This window comes from Geotrypetes seraphini, chromosome 1 (genome assembly GCF_902459505.1).
Source record: "Geotrypetes seraphini chromosome 1, aGeoSer1.1, whole genome shotgun sequence".
Classification (NCBI taxonomy): Eukaryota; Metazoa; Chordata; class Amphibia; order Gymnophiona; family Dermophiidae; genus Geotrypetes; species Geotrypetes seraphini.
In genome coordinates, this window is record NC_047084.1 from 537,412,096 (window position 1) to 537,436,050 (window position 23,955).

Below are 23,955 nucleotides of genomic sequence, written 5' to 3' on the forward strand. Positions count from 1 at the left end.
TTTTTGTTTAGAGGAATTATCATCAACCTAAAGGATTCTGGAAACTATACACCTTTGATATCACCATCCTCCTTTTCCTCAGTTTCAGAGTTATCTCTCCAGGATAGTGTTTCAGTTGCATCATATGCATCAGAAATCCATAGTATATCATCTAAAAGAAAGAAAAAATCCGACTATCCAGGAACAACCATAGATAGGTTTGTGATAAAAGCCAGCAGATTAGAATAAAAGAACATAAGAGTTGCCGTACTGGTACAGACCAAAGGTCCATCAAGCCTAGTATCCTGTTTCCAACAAGACCAAACTAGCTAGATCCCAAGTAGTAAAACAGATTTTATGCTACCTATCCTAGGAATAAGCTATGGATTTCCCCAAGTCATTGGACTTCTCTTTTAGGAAATTAGCCAAACCTTTTTTTAAATCCTGCTAAGCTAACTGATTTCACCACATTCTCCAACAATTAATTCCAGAGTTTAATTACACGTTTTGTGAAGAAATATTTTCTCCAGTTTGTTTTAAATCTCTTCTCCAAGCTGAAGAGTCCAAGCCACTTCAGCCTTTCCTCTTTGGGAAGTCATCCCATTCCTTTTATCATTTTTGTCACCCTTCTCTGTACCTTTTCTAATTTTACTACATCTTTTTTGAGATACAGATAGTATAATTGCACACAGTATTCAAGGTGCGGCCATACCATAGAGTGATATAAGGGCATTTTAACATGTCATCTTGCTTTCTATTTCTTTCTTGATAATTCCTAACATTCTATTTGCTTTTTAGCTGCTGCTACACATTCAGCCAAGGTTTTCAATGTATTCTCAGCGATTACACCTAGATCCTTTTCCTGGGCAGTGACTTGCTCTTAACATAGAACCCTGCATCATGTAGCTATAGTTTGGGTTCCTCTTTCCCACGTACATTTGCTCATATTAAGCATCATCTGTCATTTTGATGCCCAGTCTCCCAGACTTACAAGATCCTCTTGCAATTTTTCACAATCCTCTTGAGATTGAACAACTTTCAAACAACTTTGTCATCAGCAAAATTACATAATTATTTATTACTAGTTATTCCTATCTCTAGGTCATTGATAAAATATGTTAAAATGCAGTGGTCTCAGCACAGATCCATAGGGAACACCACTATTTACCTTTTCTCTTGAGAATATTGACATTTATTTTTCTTTCAACCAGTTCTTAATCTATAATAAGACATTACCTCCTATCCCATGTCTTTCTAATTTCCTCAGAAGTCTTTCATGAGGTTCTTTGTCAAATGCTTTTTGAAAATCCAAGTACCGTATTTGCCGGCATATAAGACAACTGGGCGTATAAGACGACCCCCCAACTTTTACAGTTAAAATATAGAGTTTGTTATATACTCGCCGTATAAGACTACCCCTTCTTCCGCACACCTTCTGCACAACCTTCTGCCTGCCTGTCCCCCCCTTGAAGGTCTGCACCCCCCGAAGGCCTGCACCCCCCCGAAGGCCTGTCCCCCCCCTTATATGCCTGTCTCCCCCTTGAAGGCCTGCCTGCCTGCCTTTCCCCCCCTTGAAGGCCTGCCTGCCTGCCTGTCACCCCCTCCCCCTTGAAAGCCTGCCTGCCTGCCCGCCCGCCCCACCCTGAAGGCCTGATGCCCCGACCCACCCCGAAGGACCGCTCGCCCCCCTGGCCTCCCCGCACCACCTATGAAGCAGCCTCAGCAGGATTGCGAAGTCAGCGTCAGCGATCCCTGCGCTGCTTCCTGCGCCACGGTCCCGCCCCTCCTCTGACGTCAGAGGAGGGGCGGGATCGCTGACGCTGACTTCGCGATCCTGCTGCGGACTGCTTCACAGGTGGTGCAGGAAGGTCAGTGGGGCGAGCGGTCCTTCGGGGGTGGGGGGGGGATTGAACGGCAAGGCCGGGAGCACCCCCTTAGGGCTGGCACCCGGGGCGCACCGCCCCCTCCACCCCCCCCTTGGTACGCCACTGCATGTAAACAGTACCCGGCGTATAAGACGACCCCCGACTTTGGGGAGGATTTTAAGGTACTGAAAAGTCGTCTTATACGCCGGCAAATACGGTACATAACATCAACTGGCTCACCTTTATCCACATGTTCATTTGCCCCTTCAAAGAAATGCAGTAGAATGATGAGGCAAAATTTCTCTTGACTAAATCCATTTTGGCTTTCTCTCATTATTCCATGCTTATGTATATGTACTAAAAATATCAATAAATACCACATTCTCTTCTGTCTTAATATTCTTAATTTCACTTATTGCTTATATCATTTGTTAGCAATTGATTCTCATATACTCAAAACATTTCAAGAGCCTTTCTTTCAAATTTTTTCATACATGGCCTCAGCGGCTACCCTTGAGTATCGTATTTATTTAATGCTCAAGTCTAAAAGTAGCCAGCCTCCTCATCGGCCTTTGAATTAATTTTCCTTAATGTTTAAATAGTTAAATACACTTAAAGCCAATAAATAACTTCTCATCTTATGTAGATATACTGAATGGGGCTCCAACATGAATTCAGCGTTTCGCATTAAGAGCTGTTTCAAGGAGTAATCTCCTGCAATGTTAAAACACAATATTCAGCATACCCAGAAGCATTCCATCTACATAAAACCACATTCAACATATTTCAACGATACTCTCACTCACCATTAAAGAAATAACACCACTATCTCCGTGTAAATCTAAAATGGCCGTGGCGTCTCTATTCTCTCTCTTATTCTAACTCGTTACTTAGTCAACCAATCACAGAGCTCCCAAACACACCTACTTTCAAACGAACGTCATCCATTCCAGCTCAGCGTTTAATCCAGCAGGCATAACAATATTTAACTCAAAATCCATTTTTGTTCCCCAGGGCGAAGTTAAAACGTATGGTGGAGTGCCCATACTGATGTGTTATTAAATATTTGCTTTTATGTCCACACGCTAATATTGTTCTCAGTGGGAGCCAAAAGTTATTGCCAATTGTTTTGGTTATCTTCTATTGGTATTCACATTTTGGTTTTTTGTAGCCTAGTTTTTGGTAATATGAGCAGAACAGACTTATTTTTCATTGAAACTCCTTGTACCCCTCCCTGTTATGTTTTCTTCTCTAGGGCTGGCCATCTGTTTTGATATGTACTGAGGAGTTACAGGCCAGCCCAGAGTAAGGGGAGGCAGAGCAGAAAAAAATGTATATGAGGCTCTCTACACCAGATCTCGCGATCAGAGATACACAACCCAAAGTTATTCAAGAATGATATGTTTGTTTACTAGAAAAAAGATTATCAAGGTAAGTACATAATCTTCCCATACTACTGTAATCCACTTGAACCTATAAGGTATGGATGGAATATAAATAGTTAAATCTATGGTGCACAGTAATGCTGCCCGATTCAAAATTTTGATTCGATTCAGCCTATTGAATCGATAATTCGATTTGATTTTCCTGCCCAATTGGGTGTTTATTTCAAACATCCTGGTGGGTTTATTTTATAGTCTCTTCACCCCCTTTGCCTTCTCCTAACCACACTGGCGCTGTGGTTTGAACAAAATAAACAAACAAAAAAGACTTTTCCTCTCTGTTAAATCCTAGCTCACGTTTGCGGTCTAACACCAGCTCTGGCAAGATACACTTTTCAAATCTGACATATTGTAATCACAAAACAGAAAATAAAATTATTTTTTCTATCTTTTGTTGTCTGGTCATTATTCAAATATTATTGGTCCCAGGCTCTGGTTGTCTTCTAACTTGCTTACCAGGATCCCCTTCTTTCTCCATGCTAACCATCCATCTTCTATCTCTGTCCTCCCCTTCCGTTTCCTTTTCCTCCCCTGGAGGTCTGGCATCTTTCCTTTTTTTTATCTCCATCCACAGAACCACCTTTTCTCAACTTTCATCCAGCATCTCTCCTTCCTTTCCCACCACCTCAGGGTCCACCATCTCTCCCTTTCTGTTCCTTTCATCCCTAAATCCCATTGTCCACCATCTTTCTCCCTCTCCTCTGTTTTTAGACCAATTATTTCTTCTCCCCAAAGTCCGGCATACGCACATCTCTTTGAACCCCCTCTTCCCTCCATCTACTTCTACACCAGGGCCCCCTCCCCTGAAGGTCTGTCCCCCCTGAAGGTCTACACCCCATCCCTGAAGGCCTGCTTGTCCCCCCTGAAGGCCTGCACCCCACCAAAGAAGGTCTGTTTCCCCCCCCTCCCCCGAAGGACTGCACCTCCTCCCTGTGTGTTCCTCCCTGACCTCCCATGCCTCCATTTACCCAATTCCAGCAGGGAGCAGCCTACTATGGGGTGGCTGGTGCTAGGCTGGCACCCGTTTCCTCGCGCCCCTCCCTCTCTTATCAAGCTCCCACCACCACCATAATAAGGTGGGGGGAGTGTGTCTGCTGGCTCATAATATACTGCATAGCATTGCACAATATAGAGAATTGCTAATGACAGCTATCCAAAAAGTGAATAATAATAATTTTATTTCTTATATACCGCTATACCAATAACAAACCCATTTAAACTGACATTTTATTTGAAAAATTGAATAAAACTCTATAGTTGAAAAAAAAGAATAAAGTTCAAGGTATTACCATTTTACTTCTTTCCATTAATCAACATCTCCTCCCTCAATAGCTGCTGCATTAGATTAACTAGGGGCATTACATAGAACAAGGATATTTTGCAGCATTTATTTTAAGTAGGAATGAAATCAAAGCACAAAAATAAGCAAACACATAAGGTTGCAAATATTCCTATCCCCCTCCCCAATACTTCTTGAATTTGGTAAGCATGCAGCAGAAGCAGTGGCCGCACAAACCTTCGAGCAGGGGCGACTGCGACAACTTGACGTGGTCCTCGGGGAAGGAGTCCAGCAGGCGCTTGAAGAGCCGGCCCAGATCCGAGTAGCTCCGGTGCAGGTACAGCTTGCAGAGATGATCGCTGATACTTTAGCGATCATTGCAGGTTGCCATAGGCCTCAGGAGCTGTCTTCCCCCTGTCACGATCCTGCCTCTGAAGCACTCCACTACTCACCTTTGAGCGAATTCCATAACTGCCATCCTCTGTTGCCTGTCAGTCAACCAGTTTCCAATCCAGTTCATCATTTTTGGTCCTATGTTAAGCCCTCTCAGCTTATTTAAGAGTCCTCTGTGAGGTTTTGCTGAAATTCAAGTAACGCACATCCTTCATCCAGTTCTTTGATTTTTTTTTTATTGGATGACCAATCAGATTCGTTTGGCAGGATTTTCTTTTGGTAAAGTCATGTTGCGTTGGATTCTAGAAAGTTAACTGTCTTCCTTCAGCACCTCTAGTTTATTTCTTGCCACCAATGTGAGACTTACCAGCCAGTATTTTCCTACTTCTTCCCTGCCAATAAGAATAAAAAGATACCAGATATTGTTTGTATCCTTAGGCATTCACATATGACCAATGACATTAAGAAAATCATCAATAGGCATTGGCATATCCTCACACTATATAAGTGCTTTCAAAACATTATATCAACTATTGTGATTCCTAGAAATAGGAACCTAAAAGGTAGATTAGTACCTTCAGCCCTTCCCATGGTTCAAAACACATACGAAGCATATCAGGGATATCAACCATGTAATTCGTGCTCCACTTGCAAGCACACGTTATGCATGAACATTTTCAAGCATCTGAGAACTGGACGAGATTACAAGCTAAATTTCAACAACAATTGCAACACAGAGAATGTTGTATACATTATCCAATACTCATGCAAACTTCTATATGTTGGAAAAACAAAACATAAAATCAAAACACAGATTATAGAATGTACAGATGTTGCATACTAAGAAAAATCATAACGTCTCGTCAATGGAGGCGTTAGGTACTAGCGCGGCAGGCGGTTTAACGTGCGGTATTCTGTGCGTTAAACCGCTATCGCGCTTTTGTAAAAGGACCCCTATGTCTTTACAGATAAGATCCAAATTATTATGCCTTTTTTAATCTGTTATGTGTGAGCACCCTAGGATGGTCAATACTGAAGCACAATTTATACTCAGAACTTGATTAAACCTAAATCGTGATATGAGAGAGATGTAACCCTTTTGAATAAATAACTCAGAAAAAATATAATTTATTCAGCAATAAGTATTCCTTCGTGACAAAATGTGTGAATCCTTTATTTGGTAACAGGTAGCACCTCCTTAAGCGTCAGTAACTGCAACTAAACATTTCCTATAATTGTTGATCAGTCTGTTACATTGCTCTTGAGGAATTTCAATGTATTCTTCCACTTTAAGTTTTGATGTTTGTTTATAAAATTTTGTGTGGTTTAGCCCCTGCATATTTTTGTGATACAATCTCTCTTTATTCTGCTGCTAGACCACTAAGCTCTGCACAAGAAATTAGGGGAGAATGTGGTGCAGGTTGTGGGTTCAAACCCATGCTGTTCCTTGTGATCCTGGGCAAGTCACTTAATCCTTCCATTACCCAGGTTCATTAGATAGATTGTTAGCCCTCAGGGACAGACAGGAAAAAATCCCTAAATAAATTAATGTAAACCATTCTGAGCTCCCCTGGGAGAACGGTATAGAAAATTGAATAAATAAGCAAATTGTATTGGATCCTCTGTGAAACAGTGATCATAACATGATCAAATTTGAGCCAATATTTGAAGTGACATCACTAAAGAAATCTACTGTATTAGCATTTAATTTTCAAAATGACTACAATAAAATAAGGAAATGATTAAAAAGTAGCTAAAAGGATCGGCAGCAAAGGTTAGGACTTTAAATCAGGCATGGATGTTATTTAAAATTACCATCATGGAAGCCCAGATCAGATGTATTACATGTGTTAGCAAAGGTGAAAAGAAGAGAAAATGAAAGCCAGCATGGTTAAAAGGTAAAGTGAAAAAGGCTATTAGAGCAAGTTAAATACAAAGCATTGATAAAGAAGTATAAAAAAGAATATGAAGAGAAACTTGCCAAAGAGGCAAAATTCATAGTAACAACTTTTTCAGGTACATCAGAAGCAGAAAACCTGTGAGGGAATCCATGGAATCATTGGGTTATGAAGAAGTAAAAGGGGCACTCAGGGAGGATAAGACTATAGTGAAGATACTTGCTTCAGTCTTTATAGAAGAAGATGTAAGAGATGTACCTGAACTGGAAATAGTTTTCAAGGTGATGATGTGGAGGAACTGAAAGAGATCTTGGTGAACCTGGAGGACATACTAAGCCAAATCGACAAGAATGATAAATCACTTGGATCAAGATGGCATACAGCCCAGGTTCTGAAAGAACTCAAACTTGAAATTGTTGATCTGCTGTTGTTAGTGATCCATAACCTGTCAATAAAATGGTCCATAATACTTGAAAACTGGAGGATGGCCAATGTTACACCAGTTTTTAAAAAGGGTTCCAGGGATGATCCAAGAAATTACAGACTAGTAAGCCTGACTTCAATGCTGGGCAAAATAGTGGAAACAATTTTATAATATAGATAGATATAGAGATATGGAACACTTAGACAAACATGGTTTAAGGGGACAGAATCAGTAAGGGTTCAGCCAATTAGCCAGTTGATACAGTTTATCTGGATTTCCAGAAAGCTTTTGACAAAGTTCCTCATGAGACTCCTGAGAAAACTAAAGAATCATGGGATAGGAAGCAAAGTTGTAGATTGGGAATTGGTTATTAGACAGAAAATAGAGGGGAAGGTTAAATGGCCATTTTTCTCAGTGGAGGAGGATGAATTGTGGAGTGCCGAAGGGATATATATACTGGGGACCGGTGCTATTTAATATATTTATAAATGATCTGGAAACTGGATTGAGAAGGGAAAGAGATTGGGTCTGCTTGAGTCTTTACATTAGGGCCATCTCCAGCAGTGTTCAAATCCAAGCTAAAAGCCCACTTTTTTAATGTTGTTTTCAACTCCTCACTCCCACCCATCATAAAATTACCTATGTTCATTCTATTATTCTCTACAAGAAAGTAACCCCCCCCCCCTCCTTTATGTCCTGTCTGGCCAAATTTGATTGTAAGCTCTTATGAGCAGGGTCTGTCTTTCAAGTTGAATGTACAGCACTGTGTACGCTTTTCAGCACTATAGAAATGATAAATCATAGTAGTAATAATAGGATGTGGTTACAGTGGTTAGCGTGGCTGGGTTTAAGAAAGGTTTGGACAAGTTCTTGGAGGAAAATTCCATAGACCGCTATTGAGACAGACATGGGGGAAAGTTTCAAGTTTATTTGTTATTTGATTAATCGCCTATTCCAAATACTAAGCGAAACTACTGCTTGCCCTGGGATCAGTAGCATGGAATATTGCTACTCTTTGGGTTTCTTCCAGGTACTGTGACCTGGATTAGCCATTGTTGGAAACAAGAAACTGGGCTAGACGGACCATTGGTTTGGTCCAGTATGGCTGTTCTTATTTCTTATGCTCTTATGAGTGGAGTAGCAGCCTAATGGTTAGTGCAGTGGCCTGAAAATCAGGGGAACTAGGTTTGATTCCCACTCCAGTTTCGCCCTCTGTTGTCCTGGGTACAAAAAAGAGTACCATTATATAATCTGTAAACTGCTTTGTTTGTAACCCCCCATTCCCTACTGTACTCACATCTGTAGAAAGCAGAACTGTTGACATTTTGCCCCCAAATTTCACAGGCCTGAAACAGTTATATGGGCCTAAATTCTTCAAGGGCAATGTGAGAGCCTGATAAACAGATACAAGTAATGTTTAGTTGAAATTACTTCTGCTCGTGAAAATACCACTAGTTGCAGAATAAAGAATTCACATTGTTTTTCAAATAATAGTCAATATGGAATATTTTTGTTGCATAATCAATCAAAATATATTCCCTCTCCAAAACAGATTAGATCCTCTTTGAAGCGGTTCACTATTTTTTTTTTTGCAGATTTACAGATGCATTTATATTATAACCAATATACAGTAGAGTAAGAAGTCAAAAGTATAAACAGCAGCAAATACAAGCCATTAAGGACATGGCACTCAAGTAAAATTACCATAATGTGAGTCCTCTCAGTTTGCTGGATCTAAATTGCCCCATAAACATAACCAACCGCATCTATCTTCTTGTGGTACTTTGTTCTTTAAGATAAACTTTTGCACTAATCTTTGTTTCCAAAGAATGTTCATGAAGAGTTGCATGTATTAAAAAAGGCATTGCTTAAGACATGTGTTATAAAAAAAAATACTGTTTGTATGCCAATGGAGTTTTTGTCGGCCAATGACTGATTGTGAGATGGTCCTTAATTTTAATGAGGGCTGGGCTCCTGAAACCTGAGGCTTTTTTTCTCAGAAAAAGTGTATGCTTGTGTTTTGTATGTGGGACTATGTAAGTTGGATAGTGATGATTGGATGTGTGGATTTATATTTATAGTTCTTTATTATTTGTAGTAATTGAAATCGTCCATTATTATACAATTTCCCAATTTGTTAGCTTTCTCTTAATCTCTGTAAACATTTCTTCATCTGTCTGCTCATTCTGTCCTGGGGGATGGTAGTATATCCGTACCTGTATATTCCTTCCCTTCACACATGGAATTTCTATCCATATCGATTTCACACTCCTATCTATGTCTTGCAGAATGTTTATTTTGTTTGATTCAGTTGCCTCTTTAACAGACAGTGCAACCCCACTTCCAAATTGATCTACTCTGTCATTGTGATATAATTTGTACCCCTGGTAACAGTGTCCCATTGATTCTTTTTCTTCCACCAGGTCTCAGAAATGCCTATTATATCTACCCCTTCATTTAGTGCTTTAACTCTCCCATCTATCCTTAGGTTACTCCTCAATCTGACCTTTTTTTAAATTTTATATTCCAGATTTTCTGATTGTTGCTAATCTGGGCTCTGCCTCCTCAAATGCCTCCTCCCTTCCATCATCCACTTATAGACCTCCCTGACCCTCCTTATAGTTCCTGATGTTCTTAATGATATAGTCATGGCAGGAGTGATCCCTGGTTGCTTCAGTCGAAGCCAGCTTTGCTTTCAAAATGTCTGCTGCAACCTCTGGCAGCAGTAATGTGAAACTGTTGCTAGAGGTCATGGCACAGATTTTAAGATTGGAGCAGGCATGGACAGGGACAACTGGGGATTGCTCCTGCCCATACCATCTCTAATCTCAAAATGGCTGCCACATCCTCTCGCAGCAGACTTGCGGAAATCCTGCAAGATAGGGTTCCATATTTGTTAAATCAAAAACGAGGACACCTGACTCTGCCCATGCCCCACCCACAGTGCCCTGCCCCATCCTGCATCCCACTGCTCTCAGCCCTAAACTGCCCCCCCCAGCGCAGCCCCCTCTCTCGCTCCCCTCCCCCCCACCCGAGCCAACTCAGAGATGGTTGTGGCTTTCTGAGGTTCCCCTGTCCCCAGTATCTCCTCCAGCTTCAATTTCAAAACTTCAGACAGACAGCTAGGTAGTCAGGACTCTACTGTATTTAAAATGCATTGCCAATTTTGTTTGTACATATTTTTCATTTTACTCTCTGAAGCAAAGGAAGCCCTTTGAGATTGCTGTTTCTGTGTGTGTAATATACCAAATATTCGGGACATATGGGGGGGAGGATATGATGGTTATAAAACAGGGTCTTTTTTGTAGTGGGAGGGGAAGATGGCTTCACACTTAAGGAATTTGAGCATATATCCTGGAAAGTAAGCTCAATTTGGTTCTGAGGGAGTTTCTTGCTTGAGAAATGGTTTTGAGAATACAGTCCTTGTCCTTGAATTTATTGATTTGAGTTAGCAAGCACTGTGCTGTGAATTTACATCTTCCTGCATTAAAAATAGCAGCGAGAAACCATTTAACACATTTTTGTTCTACATCAACATTCATATTTGTGCCCTGGAGGCAGAATGAATTTATAAGGCAAACCATTATTTTACATTGTGGAATTACATTGGCTATTAAACCATTCTTGGTGGCGATCTTGATTTTTGCTGCATGAGAGAGCTTTAGCAACTGAGAAATGCTGTCTGTATAGTATAATCTTGTAAAGGAATGAGCCGAGTGAAATCTTATTCCTATAATTTAAGATGAGTGCCAGCAAAGATAGGCTAGATGATCAGTTCTCAAGTAAAATGACTTGGAATGACTTTGTTCTTGCATTTCAACATTTAGGGCCAGATTCTGTATAGGATGCCCGGTCTCAAAGGCCGATGGGGGTCCTATACAGAATCACGCCTACAGTGAACCCGATTCTCTAACCAATGTCCATGTTACAGACTCCGGTTAGATAATCAGGTTGACTGTAGGTGCGTCCGCCGAGTTTATCACAGCAACGATAAGTTAGTGGTTGTGCCTGCGGCCACTAGTTTCCCCACCTCAAACAAACGTAGCAGGAGGGATGCCCAATCCCTCCTGCCCGAAACACCCCCCCACCTGCCCCGAATACAGCAGGAGGGATGCCCAATCCTTCTTGCCCGAAAAACCTCCCGCCTCCCTCTTGAAGATCGCCGGCAGGAGGGTGCCCAATCCCTCCTGCCGGGACACCCCTACCTCCCCTTGAAAATCGCTGGCAGGAGGGTGCCCAATCCCTCCTACCAGAACACCCCCCCGAACAAAACTGGCAGGAGGGTGCCTAATCCCCCCCTACCAGAAACCCTCCACCGTAGATATCCCGATGCTGGGGGAGGACCACCACGTACGCCCCCTACCCTCCTAAGCCCTCCCCAGACACCCCCCTAACCTTTTAATGTTGGCCATCCAGCTGGGTCTTCCCGTTGTCCGGCCAGCAGACCTGCCTCCATTGAAATGAGGTGGGCCTGCCTCTTCCTGGTGCACTGTGGGATGCACCAGGGACGGGTCTAAGGCCTGATTGGCTCAGGAACCTAAGGCTTCACCTATGGGCAGGGCCATAGGCACATGGGCCAACCTAAGATTCCGGTTGGCCCATGTGCCTAGGGCCCTGCCTTAGGCCCCTCCCTTGTGCATCCCCGCCTTATTTCGACAGAGGTGGGCCTGCCGGCCGGATGGTAGGAAAATCCATCCGGCTGGCCAACATTAAAAGGCTAGAGGGGGGTCCAGGGAGGGTTTAGGAAGAGGGAGGGGTCCGCTCATGGGGATGCACACATGGAGGTGTACACATGTGGGGGGGAGCCCTGACATCGGGATATCTAGGATGGGGGGTTTCCGGCAGGAGGGATTAGGCACCCTCCTGCTGGTTTCATTCGGGTTGGGGTGGGGGGACTTCTGGCAGGAAGGATTGGGCACCCTTCTGCCGGCGATGTTCAAGGGAGGGAGGTGGGGTGGAAGCGCACCCTCCTGTCGGCAATCTTTAGGAAGGTGTGTGGGGTGTTTCGGGCAGGAGGGTTTGGACATCCTTCCTACCGCGTTCGTTCGGGGGGGGGGAAGGGGGAGATCGCTGCATGGAGAACCCTTGCCGTGATAAGCTTAGTGGCCTTAGTGGCTTACAATGTAGGCCTGCAGTTTGATGGCCTGCTTTGTAATCGTCTACCTCTGGACCAGGGAGACACATACAGCCGCCTAGGTTCGTCTAAGGCGACTTCCGGAGCAAACCATGCTCACAGCTGGCCTTAGGCGAGCTTAGGCGGACATGTAGGCTTTCCTAGGCTCCCGGGGCACCTCCAATGTAGGTGGCCTGCCTTGGGAGCTTTTTTCTAAAAACATGCGTCCCGATTGGCTGATTAGACAGCAGTAGGACGCCTACTGCTGCCTACAATCGGGATGACGTTTATAGAATCAGGGCCTTAATATTCAAGTATAATTTAGGTTTAAGCTTTTTTGTTGTTGGAGTAGTCAACAGGAAGAGAATGAGGATGGCATATTGAGCTCTGTTGCAACGAGAAAACAAGGAAATACTGCAGAATAACATGCTGTCTGAACTTGGTAAACCAAATCCACCATGGCAATTTGGATAGTAATTTTTTTGAATGCTTTGTCGCAGGAGGTGCTGAAACAGCTACAGGGAAGCATTGAAGATGAGGCTATGGCATCTTCTGGGCAAATTGATTTGCTGGAGCGACTTAAAGGTGTGGCCCTGTGATTTGTTCATGAAAGTCATGTGTCACTATTAGCCTTTTTTGTGTAGTAATAGTAGTGATGGAAATGACTACATTTTATAAATGATCTAAAAGAATGAATGGAAGACTGATTGACTTAGTGTAATGGTGTGAGAAATCAAAGACCAGTGTTTATGGTTCTGCTTGTCTTACTTTCCCTTGCTATGACCTTGAACATTTTAACTTTTACTGCCTTCAGTAGGAGATTTCAAGTTGTCTGGTGGCAGGAGCATTGTACCTACATAAAACTTGAAAAGGGATATATAAATGCCAAAGTACCTGAAAATACTGTATCTTTGTGTGACCATTAATTCTTATCCATGGTGTTTCTCAAATATCTGCTACTATAAGCCTTATTTGAGCTAGACTAGTATATGTTTGCGGTTACTAAGAGGTGCAATATTTGGAGAATGTCTAGTTTTTCAAAGTACAGGCAGTCCCTAGGTTAAGAACGGGTTCCATTTTTTAAAACCGTTCTTAAGTTGAGTTTGTATGTAACTCGGATCCTAGTATTCTTCCTACCATTTCAACCTCCTTGAGACCCCTCTTGTATCCCTTTCCATCCATCCCAATGTTCCCTCTCCACCACCACATCCATCATTACTCCCTTATATCTCTACCTCAATTCTCCCTCCCTATGCCCAACAATTCTCCCTCCCTATGCCCAACAATTCTCCCTCCCTATGCCCAACAATTCTCCCGCCCTATACCCAACAATTCTCTCTCCCTCCCTCCCTATGCCCAAGAATTCTCTCTCCCTATGCCAAACAATTCTCTTCTTTCTTCAAGCACCACCTCTCTTTCCTTCTCACTCAAGACACCCAATTCTCCCTTTCTATTCCCTCCCCCACCTCAGCATCTCTTTCCCCTCACTTCCTCCATTCTTCCGTCCTATGGCCCAAGTTCATACTTCCCTCCCTCCTTCTATTCTGTGTCCCAAGTTCATGCCCCCTCACTCTTTCCTTCCATCCTTTGTCTGAAGTTTGTTCTCCCTCCCGTATCCCATCACACCCTGCTCCTCTCCCTCCCTCTTGTGTCCCAACATGCCCCGCTCCTCTCCTCTCCCTCTCTTCCATTCTGTGCCCCAAGTACGTGTCTCCTTCCTGCAAGTGTTTACCTTCTTCTGGCTGGCTTTCTCCTCCTTCAGCCACACTCATTTCTCTTCACAAAGCTGCAGGCAGTGGCTTCTATGCACATCCCATGGCTGAGCCGGAAGCCTTCCCTTTGACATTGGAGGAGCTTTCTCCAGTGTCAAAGGGAAGGCTTCCAGCTCAGCCGCTGCCCACAGCTTTGTGAAGAGAAACAACTGCGGCTAGAAGGAGAAAGGAGCTGGCCAGAAGAAGGTAAACACCCATGGGTGGGAGGCATATACTTGGGGCACAGAATGAAGGGAAGGTTAGGGGCACATAGGGACATGGGAGGGAGGGAGAAGGGCACGTTGGAACTCAGGAGGGAGAGGGGCACATTGGAATACTGAAGGTAGAGCGAGGACCCCATTCATAAGTACAATTCCAATGTAAGTTGGACATTCGTAAAACGGGGACTGCCTGTATAAATATGGTAAGATGGCATTAAATTGTTATACATCTATAACTTTTATCTCCTCATCTATTCTTCTTTTGTGCCTTTTCTTTCTTTTGTTTTGGTTTCCAGAATTGAATTTGGAGAGCAGCAATTTTGTTGGGGTGAAACTAAGGCCGAAAATGTCCCTGCGGTCTTGTGGAAGTAGAGAAGGGTCTGTGTCTGGTCGATCTGGAGAGTCCAGTCCTGTTCCTGTGGGTTCATTTTCAAGGCGAGGCTTTACAAATGGAAGCAGAGAGAGTGCTGGCTATTTGGAAGAACTAGAAAAAGAGAGGTAATTTTTTTTAATGTACATTTTGCCACAGGTTAAAACTTATGTTTTTTTTCTTTAGAACTACTGAACTACTCAAAAAGAATAACAAAAATTATTTTTACCAACCTACCAGAAAGGGGAAAAAAGTTAAAATGCAGGTAAGGTAAAGACTCCCAAGGCCTTATACATAAAGAGGAGAAGAATTGTTAAAATTAGAGAATATTGTTGCTTCACCCTTGATTACAGGATTTTTTTTTCTATCAGATATTAATTAGCTTCAAAGAAATCACCCTACTCTATCCCTCAGCCTTCTATGCACTATTTTTCTCTAGATGTGATGGATCACGAAATAAACTTATTCCCTTAACAGCTAAGTAGACACTTATTAGAGGAAACTCACAACAAAATTCCCCCTATCACAAGTACCTTAAATCTTAGGGAAACGCATGTTTTCCTTACATAGAGCATGCCATATCTGGAAATATTTGAATCTCTTTCCCAAAAAACATAAGATCTTATTTTTAAAGTCAGTTTTCATAACATTAATTTTTTCTTTGTCTCTAGCAAAAGTGACCAGTAAGGTTGCCTTTTTAGAAATTGTATTAGAGGTGTTCTCAATAAAGCCTATCAAATTAAGACTTCTACCTAAAACCCAAATATCTGGCTTAACTTTGGTTTAATTTGCTAAGTGAGTCATTTTAAGAATATATGTAGGAGCAATTAGAAGTCAGATATTGATCATGTTTTGAAATATTCAGAATCTCCTTGAAAAACTTCATTCATAGACTCTCTGTGGGTAATAATTGTATTAAAGGAAAATTGGGAACTAGAGATAAGATGAGTAATCCCAACAGTCCATTCTACCAGAGATTCAAACCTCAAATGGAAAATAGTCCAGATACATCTGTTCAGACCATTACACATACACCTTCAATATCAGCTGGGCCAAAGGCAAAACCAAACCAAAATCCCAAAGCTTTAACCTACAAATCACATATATACATCGACCCCTCCAAATTCTGGAATAAAACAGATGCTACAGTCCAAGAATGTGACCCCAAAGACTTAATCTCACAATGGTGCAATATAAGTACAACTACCCTAGATGAGCTAGCCCCCAATACAAACAAAAACAAGAATCAGCAGACAATCAAACAAATGGTTCAACAACGAACTACTCCTACTCAAAAGACAATGTAGACGACTAGAAAAAAAATGGAGAAAGAGTAACCAAGAACACACAAGAGCAGCATGGAAAAAACTAAACCAACAATACAAACTAAAACTAAAAGAAAGGCATACTACACAAACCAAATAGGCATAGAGGCCCAAGACAAAAAAAAACTATTCCAATTACTAAAAGAATCCATGAAGACTAACACCTTATGTAACATTTTAATCCTCTGAAGCAACCTGATCTACTCTGTAACACCTCTGGACATGTCCAGAAATCCTCTTCTGTAATCTGCCTTGAACTGCAAGGTAATGGCGGAATAAAAATCACTAATGTAAACTAATTTAGAATGAATACTGAGGTTATTCTGTTGATTACAGAGAGAGAATTTGAGGTTCCAGTTTTTAACTTGTTTCTCAACATGAATATTTAGCATGTTGGCTTTTAAAAATGAATAAAGATTTAAAAAAAACCACAAAAAACCCCATATTAAGCTTTGAAACAGTCTTATTGGTGAAATTGTACAACTAAGCCACCTTTGCCTGGACTGTACCCTTAGTTCTTGTCACTACTTTCCAAATATTCGACAAGAATATTTCCTGAGATCCAGTAGAGGGCTTTTGTAAGTGATAAAATAGTTTATCATTATACTGAGGGAGTATTGTCATTCCCTCCACTCTAGATTCTGAATCATCACTCACAAAGTCAGTCACAAACACTAAATCCTACCTAGCCAAAAACGACAACTCTCCCCCATCAGCCACCCTTTTAGCTGAATACTTTAAAAACAAAATTACAACTGCCAGGACAAACTTTGCAGGAACCACAACCCACCTAGAAGAGATCACAATACCCCCCACAGAAAAAGAATCAGCTGCAGCAGATAGAACCTGGTCCCACTTCTCCACAATACAATGGTCCGACCTTAACAAACTCTATAAAAAATACAGCCACTTAACTTGTGACCTCAACAAATGCCCTCCATACCTATTAAAAACCTTCAGCCTAAAATTCCTTCATGCAATGGATACAAACCATGCTCACAGATGGCCTTTTTCCACAAGATTTCTCCGAAATCATCATCACCCCGATCTTGAAAGACCCAAAAGGAGCAACAGATCAACCATCCAACTACAGGCCTCAATTCCACTATATGTCAAGCTAATGGAAGGCTTCGTAGCTAAACTCCTCACCAACTACCTAGAAAACCAAAATTTGCTCCACCCTACACATTCTGGATTCAGAACCAACTTCAGCACTGAGACACTACTAGGCTCCCTTATGGACACAGCTAGACAAAACCTCAGCACAGGCAAAAAATGCTGATTATACAACTAGATCTCACCGCAGAATTTGACCTGGTAGACCACGACATCCTGCTACAAATACTAGATACAATAGGAATCACAGGCAAAGTACACACATGGTTTCAAGTGTTCCTACAATCCAGGACATACAGAGTAAAGACAAACAAAGAAAAATCAGGACCATGGTCCAACCCCTGTGGCGTACCCCAAGGCTCGCCATTATCCCCAATACTCTTCAATCTCTACATTGTATCCCTCGGCATCTGCCTAGACAAAATAGGCTTAACCTCCTATAGCTATGCAGACAACATCACCATTCTCCTTCCTTTTGATCAGCCAATGCCCACCATGACAGACACACTACACAGAACTCTAGAAACAGTGGCAACATGGATGAAAGACCACAAAGTAAAACTGAACCCAGACAAAACAAAATTCATACTTCTCGTAAAAAATAAAACCCCATCCACAACAAACATAGTAATAAACTCAATCACATACCCCATTCAACCCTCTCTAAAACTTCTGGGAATGACGATAGACAGATGCTGCACCATGCAACCACAAATCAACAAAACAATACAGAAATCATTTGTGGTCATGAGAAACCTAAGGCAAGTTCGAAAATTCTTCGTTAGTCCCAGCATTCACTTCAGAGATTCTAACCATCCATAATTCTGCACCCATGATTTGAATGTATGTGCAATATATTCTAACTCTCCAGCTCTAATTCCAGCTCATGGTCCAGTCCCTAGTCCTAGGTCTCCTCAACTAGTGCAACATCCTCTATCTCCCTTGCCCCGCAACAATGATAAAACAACTACAAACAGTAACACAACCCTGAGACTAATCTATTCACTAAGAAAACATGACCACATCACCGAGGCATACCTTTACTCACACTGGCTCCCAGTTCAAGCAAGAATACTATTTAAATTCTATTGTCTATTATTTAAATCCATAAATGGTGACAGCCCAGCCTACTTGAACAACCGCCTAATCCAAACTACCACAACCAGACACAGGAGAACCCAGGCACCATTCACATACCCTCCAATCACAGACATCAAACAGAAAAAAATGTATGATGGCCTTCTAGCCACACTGGCAGCAAAACTAGACCACCAACTCTCCAATCTACTAATTGCGACCCCAGACTACAAAACTTTCAGAAAAGAAATTAAAACCCTGCTATTCAAGAAATCCATGAAGACTAACACCTTATGTAACATTTTAATCCTCTGAAGCAACCTGATCTACTCTGTAACACCTCTGGACATGTCCAGAAATCCTCTTCTGTAATCTGCCTTGAACCGCAAGGTAATGGCGGAATAAAAATCACTAATGTAAACTAATTTAGAATGAATACTGAGGTTATTCTGTTGATTACAGAGAGAGAATTTGAGGTTCCAGTTTTTAACTTGTTTCTCAACATGAATATTTAGCATGTTGGCTTTTAAAAATGAATAAAGATTTAAAAAAAAAAAACCCCCCCACAAAAAAACCCATATTAAGCTTTGAAACAGTCTTATTGGTGAAATTGTACAACTAAGCCACCTTTGCCTGGACTGTACCCTTAGTTATCCCAGGACAAGCAGGCAGCATATTCTTGACTGATGGGTGACGGCACCGACGGAGCCCCGGTACGGACAATTTTAGAGTGATTGCACTCTAAGAACTTTTTAGAAAGTTCTAGCTCGGCCGCACCGCGCACGCGCGAGTGCCTTCCCGCCCGACAGAGGCGCGCGGTCCCTCAGTTTCTTAGTTTCCGCGGAGCTAAGAAGACGCGTTTTCAACGGCTGTTGAAATTTTCTCCTAACTTGCCTTCCCGCTCGCGTAAACGTTTTGGCTTAAATTGCCTTTTTTCTTTCTTTCCATTTGTAAAAAAAAAAAAAAAAAAACTTTCATTTTTATTCTTCAGTTTCGGTTTTCCCCGGCGGGGCCTTCTGCCACCATCGAAGCCTCGGCCTTCGATTTGGCGGAAGCCGTTTTTACTTTCATGCCCCCTCAACCGGGTTTTAAAAAGTGCCAGCGGTGTGCTAGGCCTATATCTCTCACGGACCCACACAACTGGTGTTTACAGTGTTTGGGTCCTGAGCATCAGGCCTCTTCTTGCACCCGCTGTGCTACTTTAAAAAAACGGACATTGAAAAATCGCCAAATTCAGCAGCGATTGTTATTCGGTGCCGAGATGTCCGACCCCGTTCCTTCGACTCCGGCTTCGGCACCGATTCAGTCGGCACCCTCGTCTTCGACGCCGCGTGATTCCACACCGGCATCTCAACAGTCAGGTAAGCCGGCTAAGAAGCCTTCCCCGCTGGAACGTGTTCCGGCCTCGAGTGCAGTGAGTCCAATCCCGCCGCCTGTAAGACGCCAGCGGAAGCGCTCCGCCCCTATAGAGGTGAGTCCCTCGACATCGGGCTCCTCATCTCCGGGGCGTCGAGCGGCACCGCAGGTACCGCAGAAGAAAAAAGCGGTACCGGTGCCATCCCTCGATGACCGCATTACGGCCATCCTTCAGGTGCAGCTTAAGGAGCAATTAGAACGACTCCTTCCTGCTATCATGACACCGAACCTTCCGGTGCCAGTCCGCACCGAGCCACCGGTACCGGTTGTGGATCAACCCGTATCGATACCGATTGTGGAACCCGTGTTACCCGCTTCCACTGTCTCGGTACCGCTTCACCTAACCTCATCGGTATCGATGCCAGTCCTTGCACCGGAGCCGAGAGCTCACCATCAATCGGTGCAGACTTCGGCACCGGTGCGACCGATAACTTCTCCTGACTCGGTATCGATGAGGTCGGGTAAGTCGGTGCGCAAAACCCGACACATGCAAACGTCGACACCTGAGTCTCGGGACCATTCTTCCCATGTCAGGGACCCTGATCTGTGGGGAGACTCAGAGGAACCCTTTCTTTCTGAAGGCGAATGTTCCTCAGAGGAGGAGGATTCGGCTGTCCCTGACCCATCCTCCAAACAGGCCACTTCCTCTTTCTCTAGTTTTTTGAAAGAGATGTGTGAGTCCTTGTCCATTCCTTTGGAGGCTGAATCCAAAAAGTCTAAAGCTTTTTTGGATGCCCTTGATTTTGATCAGCCTCCAAAGGAATTTTTGAAACTTCCCCTTCATGACATCTTGAGGGAAACTTTCTATAAGAATTTAGAGACTCCTTTAACTGTCCCAGGGGCCCCACGTAAACTGGATTCTCTATATAAGGTAATTCCCATTCCTGGGTTCGACAAACCTCAACTTCCACATGAATCCTTATTTGTCGAATCCACCCTTAAAAAGACTTCAGGAGCCAGTGTATATGCATCTGTCCCTCCTGGCAGAGAAGGAAGGGCCATGGATAAATTTGGTAAGAGGCTCTACCAAAATGCTATGTTAGCAAATAGGGCTAGTAATTATGCTTTTCATTTCTCTTTTTATTTAAAGCATCTCCTTACCACCATGGCTTCTTTCGAAAAATATCTTCCTTCACGAAAGCATCCCGCTTTTCACACATGCTTGTCGTCTCTTCTACAATTACGTAAGTTTATGGTTAGATCCATATATGACACCTTTGAACTTACATCCAGAGCGACAGCAATGTCAGTAGCTATGCGTCGTTTGGCCTGGCTTCGGGTATCCGAACTTGATGTTAACCATCAAGATCGGTTAGCCAATGCCCCATGCCTAGGGGATGAGCTCTTTGGGGATTCCATGGACTCAACCACACAAAAGCTCTCTGCTCATGAGACGCGCTGGGATACCCTGCTCAAGAATAAAAAGAAGCCTCCTCCGCCAAGACCATACAGGCAGCAATCGGCCTATCAACGCCGCTTCACAGCTCGTCCATTGACTACCACTGCTCAGCAACCTAGGCGTCAGAGGCAACAACAACGTCAGCCTCCCAGACAACAGCAGCAGCAACAAGCTGTAAAACAACCTCCTCAGCAGAAGTCACAGCCCTTTTGACTTCATTCTCCACAGTATAGCCAGTATCCCTATTCCTGCTCTCCTGCCTCAGCCTATAGGAGGTCGACTTTCTCTGTTCCTCAGCCGGTGGGAAGTAATCACATCGGACCAATGGGTCCTCAACATCATCCGCCACGGCTACTCTCTCAACTTTCAGACTCTTCCACCTCAAAGCCTGCCAAAAGAGTCTGCTTTGAACAGTCCTCAATCGGCCCTCCTTATTCAGGAGGTCCAATCCCTCCTCCTTCTGAACGCTATAGAGGAAGTTCCTCTAGATCAAAAGGGGCAGGGATTCTACTCCCGTTACTTTCTAGTTCCCAAAAAGACAGGAGATCTCAGACCTATCCTGGATCTTCGCGATCTCAACATTCATCTAGTAAAAGAAAAATTCAAGATGCTTTCTTTAGCCATCCTTTATCCCCTTCTAAATCAAAACGACTGGCTATGCTCCCTCGATCTCAAAGAGGCTTACACTCACATACCGATCAATGTAACCTCAAGACCATATCTCCGATTCATGATCAATCATTGTCATTACCAGTACAAGGTGCTGCCCTTCGGTCTTGCCTCATCTCCAAGGGTATTCACCAAATGTCTCATTGTGGTAGCGGCATTTCTACGCTCTCACCACCTGCATGTATTTCCTTACCTGGACGATTGGTTGATCAAAGACACTTCCGCTCAAGCAGTCCTTCTGGCCACCAACCAAACCATCCAGTTTCTACAACTTCTGGGATTCGAGATCAATCTACCCAAATCTCATATCATTCCCACTCAGAGACTTCAATTCATTGGAGCGATCCTGGATACACTCCTCATGAGAGCTTTCCTACCATCCAATCGTCTCCAGACTCTTCAGTCTCTATGTCACCAGGTGCTTCCTCTGCCGTCCATCTCAGCAAGACAAATGATGGTACTCTTGGGGCACATGGCATCCACAGTTCATGTCACACCTCATGCCCGTCTTCACCTGCGCACTCCTCAATGGACCCTTGCTACCCAGTGGTCCCAAGCGTCGGATCCTTGCTCACGACACATATCTGTGACATCATCTCTTCGTCAGTCTCTTCAATGGTGGTTGGTATCCTCAAATCTATCCAGAGGTCTTCTGTTCCATCAGCCTCCTCATCAACTAGTCATCACCACCGACGCCTCTCTGTACGCATGGGGAGCTCACTTGAACGAGTTCCAGACTCAAGGTCTTTGGTCAGCCCAGGAAAGGAAGCATCAAATCAATTTCCTGGAACTCAGAGCGATGTTTTACGCCCTCAAGGCCTTCCAACACCTTCTCTTTCCTCAGGTCCTTCTGTTGTGCACAGACAATCAGGTTGCGATGTACTACATCAACAAACAGGGTGGGACAGGCTCTCGCCTTTTATGCCAGGAAGCCCAGAAGATCTGGACTTGGGCCATAGATCACCATCTCTTCCTGAAAGCTATATACATTCAGGGGAAACAGAATTCCTTAGCGGACAAACTCAGCAGAATTCTCCAACCTCACGAGTGGACACTCGATCCCGTGACTCTGCAGTCTATCTTCGATCAATGGGGCACTCCTCAGATAGACCTCTTTGCAGCTCCTCACAATCATCAGCTGCCCCTATTCTGCTCCAGACTTTACTCTCCACACCGTCTAACAGCAGATGCTTTTCTCCTCGACTGGTCGAATCTGTTCCTGTACGCCTTCCCTCCTCTGCCTCTCATGTTGAGAACCTTGTTCAAGCTCAAGAGGGAACGAGCCACCATGATTCTGATTGCTCCGAGGTGGCCCAGGCAACATTGGTTCTCCCTTCTACTTCAACTCAGTTCCAGGGAACCTTTTCTTCTTCCTCTGTTTCCTTCTCTGCTTACCCAACAGCAGGGAACCCTTCTGCATCCCAACCTCCAGTCTCTACACCTGATGGCTTGGTATCTCTCGGGCTGAACTCGACTGATACTCTTTTGTCTCAGCCCGTTCGTTCCATTCTGGATGCCTCCAGGAAACCAGCCACTCTACAATGTTACCATCAAAAGTGGACGAGATTTTCTTCCTGGTGTCTTCTTCATCATCTTGATCCCACTTCCCTAGCAGTGGAGACGTTGTTGGATTATCTTCTTTCTTTGTCTGACTCTGGCCTGAAGTCCTCTTCCATCAGGGTCCACCTCAGTGCCATTGCAGCTTTTCATGAGCCAGTCCATGGAAAACTTCTTTCAGCTCATCCCCTGGTGTCCAGGTTCATGCGTGGGCTTTTCAATGTGAAACCACCTCTTAAAGCCCCTCTGGTTATCTGGGATCTCAATGTGGTTCTTTCAGCTTTAATGAAACCTCCATTTGAACCTTTAGCCACTTCTCCTTTCAAATTTCTCACTTGGAAAGTACTTTTCCTTATTGCTCTTACCTCTGCCAGGAGAGTCAGTGAGCTTCATGCACTGGTTGCAGATCCACCTTTTACGGTTTTTCACCATGACAAGGTGGTTCTGCGTACACATCCAAAGTTTCTCCCCAAGGTTGTTTCTGAATTTCATCTCAACCAATCCATTGTTCTACCGGTTTTCTTTCCAAAACCTCATTCTCATTCTGGGGAACAAGCTCTGCATACTTTGGATTGTAAAAGGGCTCTTGCTTACTATCTGGAGCGTACGAAACCCCACAGATCAGTTCCCCAGCTTTTTCTGTCCTTTGATCCGAATAAAT

General features: G+C 43.4%; 1 protein-coding gene across 9 annotated transcripts in view; it reads left to right on the forward strand.

Annotated features, from left to right (window-relative positions):
• APC (APC regulator of WNT signaling pathway) overlaps positions 1–23,955 on the forward strand; it is a 344,325-nt gene that overhangs the window by 146,566 nt on the left and 173,804 nt on the right. For 7 of the 9 annotated variants that reach the window (XM_033929104.1, XM_033929106.1, XM_033929103.1 and 4 more), the window contains 2 exons: positions 12,894–12,978; positions 14,662–14,863. In XM_033929104.1, coding sequence (XP_033784995.1) covers positions 12,894–12,978; positions 14,662–14,863 — 287 coding nt within the window. Of the gene's footprint in view, positions 1–12,893; positions 12,979–14,661; positions 14,864–14,926; positions 15,001–23,955 lie in introns of those variants that run through there. The other 2 variants (XM_033929111.1, XM_033929112.1) reach the window with 2 other exon arrangements.